General features: G+C 52.6%; 6 protein-coding genes and 1 non-coding gene across 7 annotated transcripts; 3 read left to right on the top strand and 4 right to left on the bottom strand.

The window, feature by feature from the left end:
• On the top strand, positions 1-972 carry COL26b_009593 (uncharacterized protein; the record flags this gene model as incomplete). The annotated part of the gene is made up of 1 exon (XM_053182316.1): positions 1-972. The coding sequence occupies one exon, from the start codon at positions 1-3 to the stop codon at positions 970-972; it is 972 nt and encodes a 323-aa protein (XP_053033696.1).
• A 194-nt stretch (positions 973-1166) lies between these two features.
• On the bottom strand, positions 1167-1250 carry COL26b_009592. The gene has a single exon. It is a non-coding gene; the product is annotated as a tRNA-Arg (tRNA).
• A 699-nt stretch (positions 1251-1949) lies between these two features.
• COL26b_009591 (uncharacterized protein) lies at positions 1950-2888 on the top strand (the record flags this gene model as incomplete). Its single annotated transcript, XM_053182315.1, has 1 exon — positions 1950-2888. One exon carries the CDS (start codon positions 1950-1952, stop codon positions 2886-2888), a length of 939 nt encoding a protein of 312 aa, XP_053033695.1.
• A 302-nt stretch (positions 2889-3190) lies between these two features.
• COL26b_009590 (uncharacterized protein) lies at positions 3191-5793 on the bottom strand (the record flags this gene model as incomplete). Its single annotated transcript, XM_053182314.1, has 7 exons — positions 3191-3546; positions 3610-3876; positions 3932-3997; positions 4043-4198; positions 4257-4367; positions 4562-4725; positions 4784-5793. The coding sequence occupies 7 exons, from the start codon at positions 5791-5793 to the stop codon at positions 3191-3193; spliced, it is 2130 nt and encodes a 709-aa protein (XP_053033694.1).
• Positions 5794-6750: 957 nt separating this feature from the next.
• Positions 6751-8903, bottom strand: COL26b_009589 (uncharacterized protein; the record flags this gene model as incomplete). Its single annotated transcript, XM_053182313.1, has 9 exons — positions 6751-6918; positions 6978-7128; positions 7181-7277; positions 7331-7532; positions 7594-7665; positions 7744-8176; positions 8226-8363; positions 8417-8639; positions 8699-8903. 9 exons carry the CDS (start codon positions 8901-8903, stop codon positions 6751-6753), a joined length of 1689 nt encoding a protein of 562 aa, XP_053033693.1.
• A 2516-nt stretch (positions 8904-11419) lies between these two features.
• Positions 11420-12334, top strand: COL26b_009588 (uncharacterized protein; the record flags this gene model as incomplete). Its single annotated transcript, XM_053182312.1, has 1 exon — positions 11420-12334. One exon carries the CDS (start codon positions 11420-11422, stop codon positions 12332-12334), a length of 915 nt encoding a protein of 304 aa, XP_053033692.1.
• A 584-nt stretch (positions 12335-12918) lies between these two features.
• COL26b_009587 (uncharacterized protein) lies at positions 12919-14601 on the bottom strand (the record flags this gene model as incomplete). The annotated part of the gene is made up of 4 exons (XM_053182311.1): positions 12919-13324; positions 13384-14054; positions 14120-14345; positions 14561-14601. The coding sequence occupies 4 exons, from the start codon at positions 14599-14601 to the stop codon at positions 12919-12921; spliced, it is 1344 nt and encodes a 447-aa protein (XP_053033691.1).
• Between the last annotated feature and the right edge of the window lie 368 nt (positions 14602-14969).

Here is a 14969-nt window from a genome sequence, read left to right as displayed (position 1 = left end):
ATGCGTTTTCCAAAGCTCCCGGCGAGAGCCGCGCACATCCATCTTAACAATCCGTCTCGACGCAATGCCCTGAGCCTCGAGGTCCTCGAGGACCTCCGATCGCAGCTACTGACGAACCTAACTTCACCAAAATCAGGGCGTCTCATGACCCTGCCCCTATTCAAGCCAGGTATCCTCCACGAGCTGGAAAGAGTCAGCGAACGCGCAGCTCCGGACTCAACAGAAACTTCAGAACACAGCTGGCTCGTTGATGCCAACGCGTGGGCAGAAGAACGCGCAGCCCTGCCCAACGTCCTCGTGCTGCGCAGCTCAGGCCCGGTCTTCTCCTCCGGCCACGACCTCAAGCAACTCGCATCGCTCTCCCACGCCGAGGTCAAGGGCACCTTCGCCCTTTGCGCCGAAGTCATGTCTCTCATCCGCCACAGCCCTGCGCCGGTTGTCTGCCCGATCCAAGGCTTGGCAATCGCAGCGGGACTCCAGCTCGCCCTCTCCACGGACTACCCAATCGCCCTGTCCACGACCAGGTTTCAACTGCCCGGCGCAAGCATCGGGCTGCCGTGCACGAGCCCCGCCACGGCCGTGTCGCGCCGCATCCCACCGGCGCAGACCTACCGCATGCTTCTGACGGCTGAGGCGGTCACTGCCGACGTGATGCGGGATGCCGTGGACGTGGTCACGGAGCCTGAGCACGCAGAGTCAACTGACACGGCCGCTGCAGCGTTCGAGGGGCGTGTCGCGGAGGTGGTGGAGCGATTGGCGGGCTCGGCAGGTCAGCCGATGGCCTTGGGGAAATGGGCGTTCTGGACCCAGCTCGGCATCAACGGCAAGGAGCAGGACGGGAAAGGTGGTGATGGGTACGAGGATGCAGCGAGCTGGGCGGGGAGAGTCATGGCCTTGCATGCCAGGGCCGCTGATTCGAGAGAGGGTATCGCAGCCTTCACGGAGAAGCGGAAGCCGTCGTGGAAAACATGAGCTCCCACTCCCCGGGCCCTAGAGACCGAAAGCAACAAAAGGCCGGGTCACCCCGAGAGCTTTACCCCACCATCCCCGCTCCGCATCTCCACACCGATCGGCCGGTCCACCGGGCCCCGCACAAAATGAAAAATCTTCACACAAAAAAACAAGGAAAAAATAATGCTCGGGCACTCGCAACTCAGGATCCTGATTGACCAACGCGGGTCTCGAACCCGCAGCCTTCAGATCACTGATTCCAGTAGAAGTCTGACGCGCTACCATTGCGCCAGTCGGCCTGTTTCCTGAGTTGTTTGTTTCCAAGCTCCTGTGGGGATGCTGACAACCGCCTGCAAACAGTGACAAGAGGGTTACGCGCAGGAAACATTGACTCATTCACTCTTTCATACGCCCATTTCAAATTGTCATGCATTTATCTAACCAACTGCTGTCAAGAATGACTCATCTGCGCCTCCCTTCTTGTGTCTGGATGTATTTCCGGGACACATAATCCTTCCTACTAACCCATCAGTTTGATGCAACTACTTGCTGTGAGGATCAACGCCGTCCCAGATTTCGCGTGCTTGCATCCATGGCCATTTCAGGCACCAAAATTAGGCTTGAATTCGCAAAAGAAAGCACTGCAACTCATTTGAGTTCTGATACACCAGCGTAGCTACCAGTCAATGTTTCATTTGTCCGCATGGCAGGATAGCGCACTCCATGGCGTTGGTGCGACGCCCTCATCCCGCGCCAGCGACGCCACGAATCCAGCCCACTGGCACAATAGATGAGCAGGGAAATTGGGCGATCCAGGAGGATTCAGAACGCAACATTGGATTTTAGGAGTGATTCATGCGCAGACCGTGGCGGATATAAACCAAAGGCTGCCGCCAAGACAACTGACAGAACATTCCTCGACCAAGCCTTCCCAGCTCCTCAACTTCTCTTTCGTTCTATTTCCAACTCACCACATTCTTTTTCAACTTTGCTTCAAAATGCTGTTCAAGACCAGCTTCACGTTTTTCCTTCTCTCCTTCGTCGCAGCGCGATCGATCAAGGCCCCTCGTGCCGCTTACCCTTTCAACAACCTCGTCGCATACGGTGATGAGCTGTCCGACAATGGAAATGGCAGCTTCGCTCATGGCATCACCGGAGACCCAGCCAACGTTTATGGCTTCGGCACCTGGACCAACGGCCCGGTCGCCGTCTCGTACCTCGCGGATCTCCTCAAGGTCCCTATGACCGACTATGCCTTTGGCGGCTGCTGCGGCGGTGGCTCTTTCGGCGCGACGTTCGACAACGCCTACACCAAGTCGCCCGCCGGGGCAACAGATATGCTCGGCCAAATCTCGAACTACACTGGCACCGGCTCAAAGGGCATTGCTTCCTCTCTCCAGTTCTTATGGTTCGGAGAAAACGATCTCAGCATGCACACGGACGCCTTCTGGCTCGGCGATGCCAAGAATGCGCAATTCGCAACCGATGCCGCGGCGAAGATCACAGCCTCAGTCAAGGGCCTGCTCGACAAGGGTGCACCGTACGTCATGGTCGCCAACATATACCCCAAGCATCTTGCGCCGGTTACGCCAAAGTACCTCTGCGGTACCAACGCGGACTGCGTCAAGACCTGGGGCCAAGTCATCACCTCGGCCAATGCCGCTATCCAGAAGAGTCTGGGTCAGTTCGGGAAGAAGGTCATCTACTACGACGTCTTCAGCTACATGGTGCAGATCCTGAACAATTCGAAGGCCTACGGCTTCCCCAAGCCCTTGAACCTGTTTTGTGACGGTGATGAGACCGCGCAGTGGGACGACTGTATGGTCAAGGGCAATGCGAACCAGTACTTCTGGATGAACTTCATTCAGCCCACCACGGCTGGCCACAAGTTGATTGCTCAGGATATGAAGAAGACCATCGATGCTCATTTCGCTTAGGGTGAGTAAAGTTGCTGGTCTAGTTGAGTCTAGATGGTTATCACTTCACGAAAGTCTGTTTCTTTTGTGAGGCTGCGATTGGGGTCTTGAAGCCTCCGTTTTCTTTTATCTGTACATACTTAGTTGGACATTCTCCCGTATACAAACATTCTCTCCATTGCATATTGCCATAAGACCTCGTTTCATCGTCGATGTCAAACCTTGAGTCTTGTGGCGGAATTACCGTAGCCAGAATTCATGAGAATGAATACAAGGAAACCAAAGACAAGGAAATGGGCCAAGCGACCGCTGTTTAAAGCCGTTCAGTAACGAAATTCCTTAACCTCGATGCCTTCCGTAATCTTCATGACCTTCCTGATGTCATCAAATGTGACAGAGCGTCCATCCCTTCTTGCCATGATACCGGCGGTCTTGACAATGTTGCGTATTTTCCTGCCATCAACCTCGATGCGAGAGAGAGCCGCAAGATTCTCGTTAGAAAGGTTAGACCCGGTCGTCCCGAGGAAGGTCATCCAGACCTTTTTCCTGGACGGCTCATCAAGAGCTGGATAGTTGATTGTGAGATGGACACGGGAATGAATAGCCGGGTCCAAGGACTTCTCGCGATTGGTCGTAAGGAACAGGAGTGAGGGGTAGTACTCCAGCTCTCGCAGGAATCCTATGCATAGTATGTCAGAAAGACGATACAACCTTGTAGTTACGGGCATCTCGGTCAACTTACGCGAGACCAATTTGTTACGCTGAGACGAGCTGTCACTGCGCTGCTCCAGGTAAGCGTCGCACTCGTCAATGAGGAGGACAGCACCCCATCGTGCAGCAAGCTCGAATGCTCCGGCGATGTCCCCTCTTCTGTGCTGGACCCCAATAGCTACACTTCTCCCACCAGGCCGACGAGCCCGGTGTGGCGGCGTATCGTAATGATCAGGATCGTCCTCATTGTATTCGCCCAGTTCCATCTTGAAGAGTGGAGCTTGTATCTTTTCCGCGACTGTTACATATTACTTAGTAAGACGTTGCGGTTGGTATAGGCTCAGAAACCATACCTGATTCAGCAGTGAGAGTTTTGCCAACTCCAGGAGCACCAGCGAGCAAAGCAACGAGGCCACCGCCTGGGAAATTAGCATCCAGATACACGTGAGGGAGTTCAAATTTACCTTTGCCGTTGATGACATCGTCAAAGTTATCATTGTCTTTGACCTGGCTCTCCACAAAGGCGAGAATGAGCTCCTTGTATCCATCAGGAAGTACCAGACTCTCAAATGGCTTCGTGTTCCACTCGATATCATGGATTCGGTCAACTTCAAAGTTTTCTGCATTCACTCGAATAAGCTGGCCGATTAGATAGGATCGAATCTGGCTTGGACTTACCCCATGTTTTCTCCTTGAGATTAAATCCCAGTACACGAGGAACGCACAGTGACAGTCGGAAGTCAGTGAGTCGCTTTCGAGCCCTGTTGATCCTGAGATTTTCTATTTCGACTGGGGCATATTCGTCAATAACAACGGATGCACAGACGACAGAACCTAGAAGCTTACAGGGCGTCAGAGGAGGACGACTCGCGTCTGTGTAGTCCTCTGGCAGATTTGGCCGTGGTGGAAACAGTGGATCTGAAGATAACGATGACGATGGTGAAAACTGAGGCGGCGTGTGTCGGAAACCACGCGGTGCATACGGGTCGGCCGGAGGCGTTGGATAGACAGGTGGTGCGTAGGGGGCAGGGCGCCTTCGAGGAGGTGGAATGCGCTGTTCACCGTCGTATTAAGAGTCATTCTCGTCTCCGCTGCGCTCGCGCCGAAGAGGTACATGGCCCTTCGGTGGTGGTGTATCAACAGGCCCCTGTATTATCAGCTGTGTCCTTTGGTAGAAGACTGAGGCATCGTCCCGATCTCCAAACGGAGCGCCGACACCACCAGAGCGTCTATCATAATCTGTATCGATCATAACTCGAATTTCTGCACTCGGGCTATCGAGTCGATCGGGGCGGTAAGCCTTGTAGTGCTTCCCAACGAGACTGGCGAATTTGCGACCCCTTTCGATCAATCGCTTCTGAACACCATGGAATTCATCGTGGTATTTTGCAGGGTAAAGCCTCAGCGAGTTGATGGGCCGTGTGCCTCTGAACCGGGGAATGTACTCGCTCTGGACAGCTACACCAAAATCGTCGCCGCTGCAATTGACGTAGTTGAGCCAAAGTTCGACTTTGGACGGGTCCGTGTTGTTGGTGTGTCCTTGTAGAACGAAGAAACGGTCACCGTCGAAGCGGCAATCCGAGTAGACGACTTCGCCTGGAGCGAAGAGAGTCCAGAGGTAGTCGTACGTAATCATGCCGTGACTGATGAGCTCTTTGCTGACGGCAAAGGCCCCTGCGAGCTCGCGCTTGACGATGGACCTCAGAATGGTCAAGATCTTCTTAACCTGTTCTTCCTCCTCGTCGGCGATAGCCTTCTCGAATGCCTCCCAGCGCCAGAAGAACTGATGGAAAGGCGCCAGGAAGGCAAGGTATTTGAGATCATGAACGATGCCGTCGTAGGGCTTGAAGATATCAATGAGGACTTTGCGAGTCGCTGCGTGGCGGATGTCGATGGAGTGGATCGTGACCAGACTGCCTGCCTTCCCGGGAGTGACTCGGCGTCTCACGATAATCGGGTTGGACTCGTCGTCGTCACTTTCGTCTTTCTCAAGGGCGGCCAAGTCCACACCATGAGGACATTCAGTCATCCAGTTGATGCAGCATTGGCACTTCTTGGGGCCTTCGTAGAGATCTTGGACGATGGCGTTGCGGTCTTCTTGGCTGATCTTGACCTCTTCCTCAGCCCTGATGGTCTCGGTCAGACGATCGATGACAGAGAAGGAAAGATCATCTTCAAGTCTCGTCGATTCCACTATGTCAAGATCAGACGCCATACTGGGCGCTTCGAATACCTGTGTCTTTAGCGTGGCCTAGTGACGTAAATGTGAAGCTGGACAGAACCCAGAAAACAAGTGAAGGGCAGATTCGGTCCCTTTAAATCTCAACAACACACCTTACCATGCAGCCACTAGCTGTGGCTGTACAATCGCCTTCGTCCCCCTTCATGTTTCGGGGCTGATACATGTTGTGCTGCATGTAAGCCCTAATGCTGTCGTGGTCTTGGCCTTGTAGACGTACAACAGAAAAGCAGAACCTGGAAAGCGATTGCGTTGCGTCCAATCAAAAGTCAAATGCGAAACCAAGTCCAGGCATGAATGTGAAAATGCACACACTAGTGAGGACTATGCATGAGAAACACGTCAGATATTTTAGGCAGACCATGGGGCTGACTTTTTCACTTTCGAAAGCCTGGGTAAGTTCTGAATGATTACTGTGAACCTCCGCAGAAAGCCACAAAACTACATATAGTGGCATTTTATCCCCCGCAGGTTGTGAAGCACATGAAACGTTCCGCGCCTGTGGTGACACGAGTAGCCTTTTCTGTGAATATGCAACCTGCTGTCTAAAAGCTGTGAATTACTTCGAAGACTCCGTTGAGTACCGCACTTTGAAAAGTAAATTAAAGACGGCTTGGGACGTCTTTTTGTTGATGAAACAAGTTGCTTCCTATTCGGGTTTCGCGCCATGTATTCTGCAGATTGATTCCATGATATTACGATAAACGAGTGGTCAGCACGATATGTTGAGAAGCGGGGTAACGCATCGTTACAAGCGCATGATTAGATCAATTGTGGCGTCCTGCTGCCTATGGTTTGCTGCCTAATTCTACCATTATTACTTGGAAATATGGCGTGCCTCTCACTCAAACACGATGTGGCAATGAGATGCGCCAACGCCTTCCTGGTAGACGCAGAAGTTTGAACCATTCGCAGATATGAATCCTAACGGCTTTAGACTGCTGCAGTACCCAGCTTCTCCTTCTCCAAGTCGCCGGAATGCGAGAATCCGCCGGTCGGAGATCCACGGTTCAGCGCGGCAGTGAGCCCAATCTCGATGTTGATCTCCTCCATACGCTCGAAGTCGGCTTGAGCGGTGCCCTCGGAGCCGAAGACAAGGTCCTGCGCAAGTGTCAGCCGGTAGTTCAACTACTTATGAATGTAATCGAAGAAAGACGAACCATCTCTTCCAGTGATAGTCGCTTGGTCTCTGGGACAAAGAACCAAATGAAGGCAGCTCCCAAATAGGTCAACAGCCCAAATAAGATGTACGTGCCATACGTAATACCAACGAGCATATCGGGAGTGACTTGGCCCACGATAAAGTTGTTCCTAGAAGGTGCTGGTTAGCTTGAACACGACTGGACAATGTCATCCAACTCACATCCAGTTGCTGGAAGCTCCAATGGACACTCCATATGGTCGAGTGCTCAGGGGCCAAACTTCAGCGATAATGATCCAAGCGCAGGGACCCCACGAATCTGTTTAGATGTCAGTCTCCTTACAGATTCCGGGTTAGATATTGGTGACCTACATCCAAAATGAACTACGAAAAGCCAGACCATGCAGACAGCAGCCCAGCCAGCTGCAGGCTGCTCGTGGAAGCGGTCAATGTTCTTAGCCAAGATGACGGCGATGATGATGTGGCAGGTGCCCATGCCAATTGCTCCAATACTAAGAACCGGCTTTCGGCCCACCCTGTCAATCCACAAGACGGCCGGAATGGTAGCGATAAACTAGACTTAGGTGTCAGGAGTTTGGGGCTATCAAAGCAGCAAGCGGGTAGCGAAGACTCACCATCACCACGCCAACTACGCCAGTGGCAAGCAGACTCGTGGTGTTTTGGCTGAGGCCCAGCTGGCTGAAGATCTGTGGAGCATAGTAAAGTACCTGGAGTGGTTCTTAGCGATGGCCATCGTCACTAATTTTCGAAAGGCGCATACTCACGGCATTGATTCCCGTCCATTGTTGGAAGAACATGGTGACAGTGGCAACAATGACACGTTTGAACATGGCCTTTGTCGTAAACAGAGCTTTCATGGCAACAAATTGAAGCTTGAAGGTATTCCAGGCCGTTTGCTGCTGTAAATGAGGAAACTGCTCCGCAACACTGCGCTTCTCAAACAGAGACTGGGCCTTGATTTCAAGGAACTCGAGCTCAATAAGTTCATGATTCTCGGGAAGGTCTCGGAGGTTGGCAAGAATCCGACGCGCTTCCTCCTCGCGGCCGTGGTGGATAAGCCAACGAGGGGAGAATGGCATCCAAATCATTCCTACCAAAAGAATGGCGGCCGGGCCTAGTTGTAAGCAAATGGGCACTAGCCAAGCTGCATCGGATTGTGTCTCGACTGTCGTGCCGCCTATGTAGTTGCAACCATAACTAGATAACGCTCAGTACACACGTCATGAAGACCCTTCGGAATACTTACTCGATCCAGAAGGATATCATGATACCAAAGGTGATTGCCAGTTGTTGAAGAGCTACGAGGGCACCTCGAACCTCTGGCGGTGCGCACTCCGAGTTGTACAGAGGCACGATCATAGACAAGCTGCCCACGCCCATTCCACTTTGTCAAGTCAGTATTGATAGTCATTTAGGTTTCTGCAGTGAAACACATACGTGATGAAACGACCTCCAAGAATGGATTCGTGACCTCCCGAGATGGATGTTATCTGGACAATGACACCGAGGATGAAGACTCCGGTTGCAATCAGGACGCCGTATTTTCGTGAGCACACTTCGGCTATGAAGCCCGAAAGCACTGCGCCAACCCAAGCTCCAAGCTCAAGGATCGATGTCAGCCATCCCTTCTGGGTAGGGTTTCTCGTGTATCCGCCCATGTCTACCAGGCGCCACGATTGTCAGTTCGAGATCTCCGTTTCATTGGGTCAATTGACTCACGCTTATCGAATGATGGCATTGCTAGAATTCCAGAGAACATTCCCTGATTGTAGCCGTAGAGAACACCTCCAATGCAGGCGAAGGCTGCAATGCGAGCGACTTTCCAGTTTTTCACGAGCGCCCTGGCACCACTGGCGCCCATCAGCGCTTGTCTTCTTTGTAGAGCCGCATCGTAGGCAGCGTTGCCCGAAGAATGGCCGCCCATAGTGTCAGTCTTCGACAGGCGAGCCTGACGATGGTAGGATTAAAGCTGTAATCGGAAGTTGGGGAGTCCCAGTCAAGGCCAAAGACGCGACAGGCAGAAGGTAGAGAAGTGGACCAAAAGCTTAGCTTGAGTATTGATGGGGAAGACGCGTACTTAAATGCGACGTCCATGCAGGAATCAGCTGCAAATTACCAGGCCACAGAAGCATCTGAAGATCTTGTGCCCTCATGGTACGTTTTCGTGAAGACCCTGTCACATTCGGTGCGACTCTGACCCAACGCTGCGGTGACAGGCATCGGCATCCCAACGTGAACCATTTTGCCCTACATGCTAAAGAGACCTCAGGCTGCCCATTGGACAATACTCATGCGAGCTCGTTCGCCCAGGTTAGCGAAAATTCCCCAAAGGAATACGACTACCCCGTGTGGCCCAAAACCCCATGTTTCAAGCACGATCACCGCCGGCAATAGCATTTAGCCTAAAAGGCGACAGGTCTGCCACATATCCGCCTTTTGCCAACGCGGGGAGTGGTGGCTGTTGGCGCTTATCCTTCCCCCATCCTTGTCTGGATGCTTGACTTTGCGGGTATCCGCGCTCAGCTGCTGTTCAGATTGGATCGGCCCTGCATCCTTGCAAGGGCCGAATGGCGAGAACAAATCTGATCTGCCGGCCGAATCCTACGCCCGACTTCACGCATCTCGCCCATTAGCCCGGGCGGTCTCCGAGCTGACGAGGCATTGGCTACGTAGAGCAGCCACTATCCAACGGCGTACTTCGACATCGATGCCGAAGCTCTGGTTCCAATTACTAGTTCGTCGACCATGCACTAGTTGTTGAAAGGTCCGAATTGTTGTGACATGAAGGTCTCAACGTTATTTATTCGGCTTCAGCGAATTTGCAGTGCCAATGGATACTGTTATCATCAGAGCTGGTTTGCTAGGACGTAACATGTATTTGGGATATCTCCGGCATACCATCCACAGCGGTACTTCGCTAGTCATCACCACCATCCGCAAGACTCTTTTCCACTCCCTTCACCAACCTCCCCGGCGCAAGCTGTATACTCTGCTGGATATCTGAAGGTGTCTGTTGAAAAGCCCCAGGACCCGACTTTCTGCTGGGTCCCGAAGTTTTTACTTGAATAATCTACAGCTGCTTTGAGAGCGAGTTATCAGCCACGAGCTCCCCATCGGAGACTTTTAAAGAAAGCCTTAGCAGCTACCGACAAACACGGACTATGAAGATGGCCCGACATCGAACGTCTTCATGCAAGCCGCGGATCACGCGCAAATAGGAACCGTTCTAATGGTTATATGCGGACGTTTCCATCTCAGAGCTCGTGGCACGGGTTGAAGCGGCCGCCAGCGGTTTTGGGGGCCCGGAGCCGTATATACTGCAATACACTAGAAGAAGCACCATGTAACGAGCTTAAGATTTTGAAATGACTTTTATTTGTTTCCAATTCGGGAGCGGGATGACAAGGACGAAGGCGATGTTGCTTCGCTGGCCGACGGATTTGATCCGGTGTGAGTGCTTCGTTTGGACGGTCTGTCTCTTTACTAGCTGAGCTATGGCTTTCAACCCTCACCAGGTCTCGTTTTCACGTGAGAAAGTCTACAAAGATCACAGCATTGATCCTTCAACGACTGCTGGAAAAGTACGCCGTATGAGGGCGACTTGAAGGTGATTCCTTGACTGTTCATCTCTAAGAGCCCAAATGGAGGCCAAGGCACAGCCGGATGGGCAAGCATAGAGAAGCTCAAGACATATGGGCTTATAATTCCCATTGGGGATCGGTGATGATTTACACAGGGAGGCATGACTTGCTGGACGGAGATTCTCGGCAGTCAAGCAGTTTTCTCGGGACGGAGCCGGATCCCCACTTTTCCCGACCGGAGCTCAGTCTTCGGAGGCTGCTGTGAGGCCGGCATTTCGGATACGTGACTTCTATCAACTGACAACTGCCTTTGAATGAGATGGTTAACTCGAATTTCACTTGTTAGTCGGACTATTCCCAGTTAAATCTGCCTTCCGAGTTGATGATCATATTCGTTCAACACCGTTGCTCAGACTCAATGAAAGCTATCCAAAGTCATAAAATTGAAGAATTGCTGAGACTGGAGCGTCAACAAAACTCCGCACTCGTTTTGGCGGACATGTGAAGTTTGACCTCCTCTCCGACAAGAGGGGTTCCGTCAATGTTGGGGTTCGATGACCAACAGCAGCGCGTTAGCGTCAGATTCGCCACGTATTCCGTGTGTTCCGCGGCGAATCCTCGTCCTGTCTTGTACTGTGAGAGCAAATCTTCATGAACTCCATGCTCAATTATAAATCAGAAATGCGAAAGTCCGCCGACATTCTGGCAGTGATAAAAGCAAAAAGACTTAAAAGCGACTCTAGGAGCCAATTTGGATTCTCGCGACGCCAGCTGGTGGACCACCATTATTGTACGAACTGTACGTCACCCGTTCTCATCCCACACCAACAAGCTCGCCAACACCTGCCGAGTAAGAAACATGAAGATCCTTGTCGTGGGAGGAACCGGCATGATCGGCGGCCACGCCGCCCTTCACCTCCGTTCCAAAGGTCACCAGGTCACCATCAGCGGCCGTCGAGCACCCACGGAAGTTTCCGCCCTCGTCAAGCTCCCATTCCTCCAAGGAAACTACCTCCGCGGTGACATTACAGCGGAACAGCTTGCCCTTTTCGAAGCCGTGGTGTTCGCGGCCGGGAGCGACGTCAGGCATGTACCGGAGGGTCAGGGGGCCGACGAACACTACCTGCAAGCCAACGGGGAGGCTGTACCGGCGTTCGCCCGCATGGCTCGGGAGGCAGGTGTCAGGATATTCGTGCACGTGGGGAGCGCGTACCCTCACATCGTGCCCGAAGCGGTTCACTCGAGCCCCTACGTCCGCTCCCGCAAGCTAGCGGCCGACGTGGTGGCTGCACTCGCCACACCTACCTTCCACCCCTGCAGCCTAGATCCTCCGATCGTCGTCGGCACGGTCCCTGGCATGAATATACCGATGTTCGAGGCCTACATACAGTACGCGGAGGGAAAACTCCCCATTCCGTCTTTTGCGCCCGCCGGGGGGCTCAACTTCATCTCGACGCAGTCTCTCTCTGAAGCGATCGCCGGAGCCATCGAGAACAGCGGAACAGTGTCCGGGAGATCTATCTTGGTTGGCGACGAGAACCTGGCATACGCAGAGTACCTTGAGATGTTCTTTCACGCCGTTAGAAACCCGGAGAAACTGCCTGTTTTGGACCAGGACCACCCGCTGATGCCTCGGGCGACACTCTATGCCGGGGACAGGGTTGTCACGTATGAGCCCGACCCTGCAGATGTGATAGCTTTAGGAGGGTATCGGCGGAACGACGTCAGGAATGCTATTAGTGAAATTATATCTCAGCATCGTTCACGCGAGTAAACAAGGCTCATGAGAAAAATTAAAGTCTATTTTATCTATGCTGCTGAGTTTGTGATATGTTTGATGCGGTCCATCATGGACGTTCTGACGCCAATGTGAGCCCGTCGCCATGACTCAACTTGTCGATCGTGGACCTTACGATTGCTAGTTTAGTCTCTTGTTTCATTTAACCCTTAGTTTACGTCTTGTCTGTAGTCTCTTTCTCGACGTATCGGTGACAGTCCCGTAGCTTTGCCTAGACTCTAGAGTCGGAGTATGGATTCCGTAAAAACCCAACTACAGCGGCCTAAATGTCCGCTTGCACATTGACGCCGCGGACTCCGTGGGAATGGTTCATTCCAATGAGTAACGCACGAGTTGCTTCCTCAAGACTGTACATCGATGCAGCTTTCATGAACTTGGCATGTATCAGGTCTTTGAAGTTGGCCATGATTCGTCGGGCGGGTTGACCAAGGAGACCCACAGTAAAGGAATGGCCGGCGCATGCAACAACACCAAAGTTTCAATGTGTAGTAGATTGGTGGTATCATGTAATATTTGCTGCCCGAGAGACTGGGGTGCGGGTGAATAAACTCTCAGTTTGACTAAGTATTACCCTTGCCCAGCTGATTGTCCAAGGTAAACGACATCTGCCCCATGTACGTACTATTCCACTCGTCCACGTGTAGATCCGGGAAAGCGTTCGGCTCCAACTGCGAGTCAAAGGTCGGCCAGTTCTCCATGGCAGGCTGCTGCAGCGGCAGGTGGATAGTGTTCTCAAGCGCTCCGTCCACGAAGGCGATGCCTTTCTTCGACTTGATGTATGCCTCCGCGATGCGGTACAGAGACCTGCACAGCTCGTACTGCCGCTTGCATGACTCGACCAACCCGCTGAGTCGCTCGCTGATTTCCAAGGTGCTTCGGAGCAGGTTAAGGTCTTCGACGTCGGAGTGTCTGATGCAGTGGAGGAATGTGATTATGTAGGGAGTAAAGGAGGAGTAGAGATGTGTCCTGGGAGAATTGGAGTCAGCCGGGATTCTGCGTCGATAGATGCCGTAGAGTAGACTTACCAGACTGCGTAACTGAACAACGCGGCGTAACCCCCAGACGCGGACCGAGGGAAGGCGGTCGCATGCGCCGTGAGTCCCTTTCTTGCCGCGTCGAAGCACTCCTCAGTTATGGAGCTCGCGGAGTTCGATGAGTTGGCTCCGCGATGAACTAGTGTTAGAATGGAGTAGTAAACCACATCGAGCCCGTCAAAGGTGAATTGAAATAGTTCTTTGCGATAAGCATGCGTATAGTCCACGCTTCGCCACGAGTCGTACCACGCCGACAGTCGCTTCGTGAGATGTGCTACCGAAGCACTGCGTTCCTCGTCGCTCGTCCTCGAAGCCGCTGGGGAATAGAGGTGCTCGTAGATCTTGGATTGTATCCGTCCGAATTCGATAAATGCAGAAAAGGAGGTGTCCCATGGGCGTCGCTCGGGTTTATTGGAGATCTCGAAAGGTTCCACGTCGATGTCAAAGTCTTGGATGATTGCGGCTTTCCCTTGGGTCAGAGTCAGACCGCGGTCTGCGAAATAGACGTGCCAGAACAGGCGTCGCGCTCTGCGAGCCTCTTCTCTCGACAACGTCGCTAATCTTGCTTTCCGATTGTAGCCCAGGGCGAGACAGTGTCTTGCGGCTGCTGACATTACTGTCCATTGCAATGCAAGGTTTCCGTCTTGTTGTGCTCGTAACGACTACAAAAGATTTTGTTAGCCCCAAAAGTAATCAGGACCATCTGCAAGCATCAATCGAGACTTACCGCTATGGAAAGTATTAGAGTATGTTCGAATGTCGGCACCGCCATGACCTCGTAGGTCTCGATGCCGGACTTGAAGTTTGCATGGCACAAGTTGTACACACGGCTTGTTTCCTGGGGATCGAATTCCGGAAGTTTCTCGAAATCGATGTCGCGCAAGAGGACTGACAAGAACCCATTTAGAAGAGTGACCTGGCCGATGGTCACCGGGTCCACGGAGAAGTAGACTCTGCGGCATAGGTCTTCGACTTGCACCCGGTTCTCAACTGCGTAGAACAGGAACAGTATTGATTGTTCTGAGTCATGCACAGATTAGTCTATGCTCATTTTCATGAACGATGGTAAGGGTGAGAACGGAAGATATCGATGCTTACCACTCACAGTCCGGAGCAATCGGATCACCAGATCTGAAGGTGGAAGTTGCAGCTGCGAGCCTTTTCCCACATGGGGTAGTCTTCGCAGCTGTTTCGGCTCCGTTCGCTCATGGCTCTGGCAAATTCCTCGTAACGTCTCCAGCTCGTCGACTACAATTGGTGACTGAGCGGCTTCGACTTTCAACTCCTCTATCTGGCTCGCCAAGTACGTTTGTTGCCTGAAAGATGAGTCGCCTTCGAAAGACACCGGCTGATCTTCCCACAAACAATGATGCGTTGAGGAGTCATCTTCGACATTAGGCGTCGTATTTGGAGTAGAATTTGGGGTGTGTCTGTTTGCGTGATTTTCTGTCTGGTTTCGGAGGGCGTCTTCGACGGCTCTCAACCTTTCGTGAAGTTGCTGAATGCTAGGGTGACTATCATCGCGTCAGCATTTGAACCGTATTTCCGCGAGCATATCTCCGGTTACCTCTCAGCAG

Source organism: Colletotrichum chrysophilum (genome assembly GCF_026319265.1).
Source record: "Colletotrichum chrysophilum strain AFK26 chromosome Unknown scaffold_94, whole genome shotgun sequence".
Taxonomy (NCBI): Eukaryota; Fungi; Ascomycota; class Sordariomycetes; order Glomerellales; family Glomerellaceae; genus Colletotrichum; species Colletotrichum chrysophilum.
The sequence above is the reverse complement of the archived record's forward strand: the minus strand, read 5'-3'. Positions and strand labels throughout refer to the sequence as shown.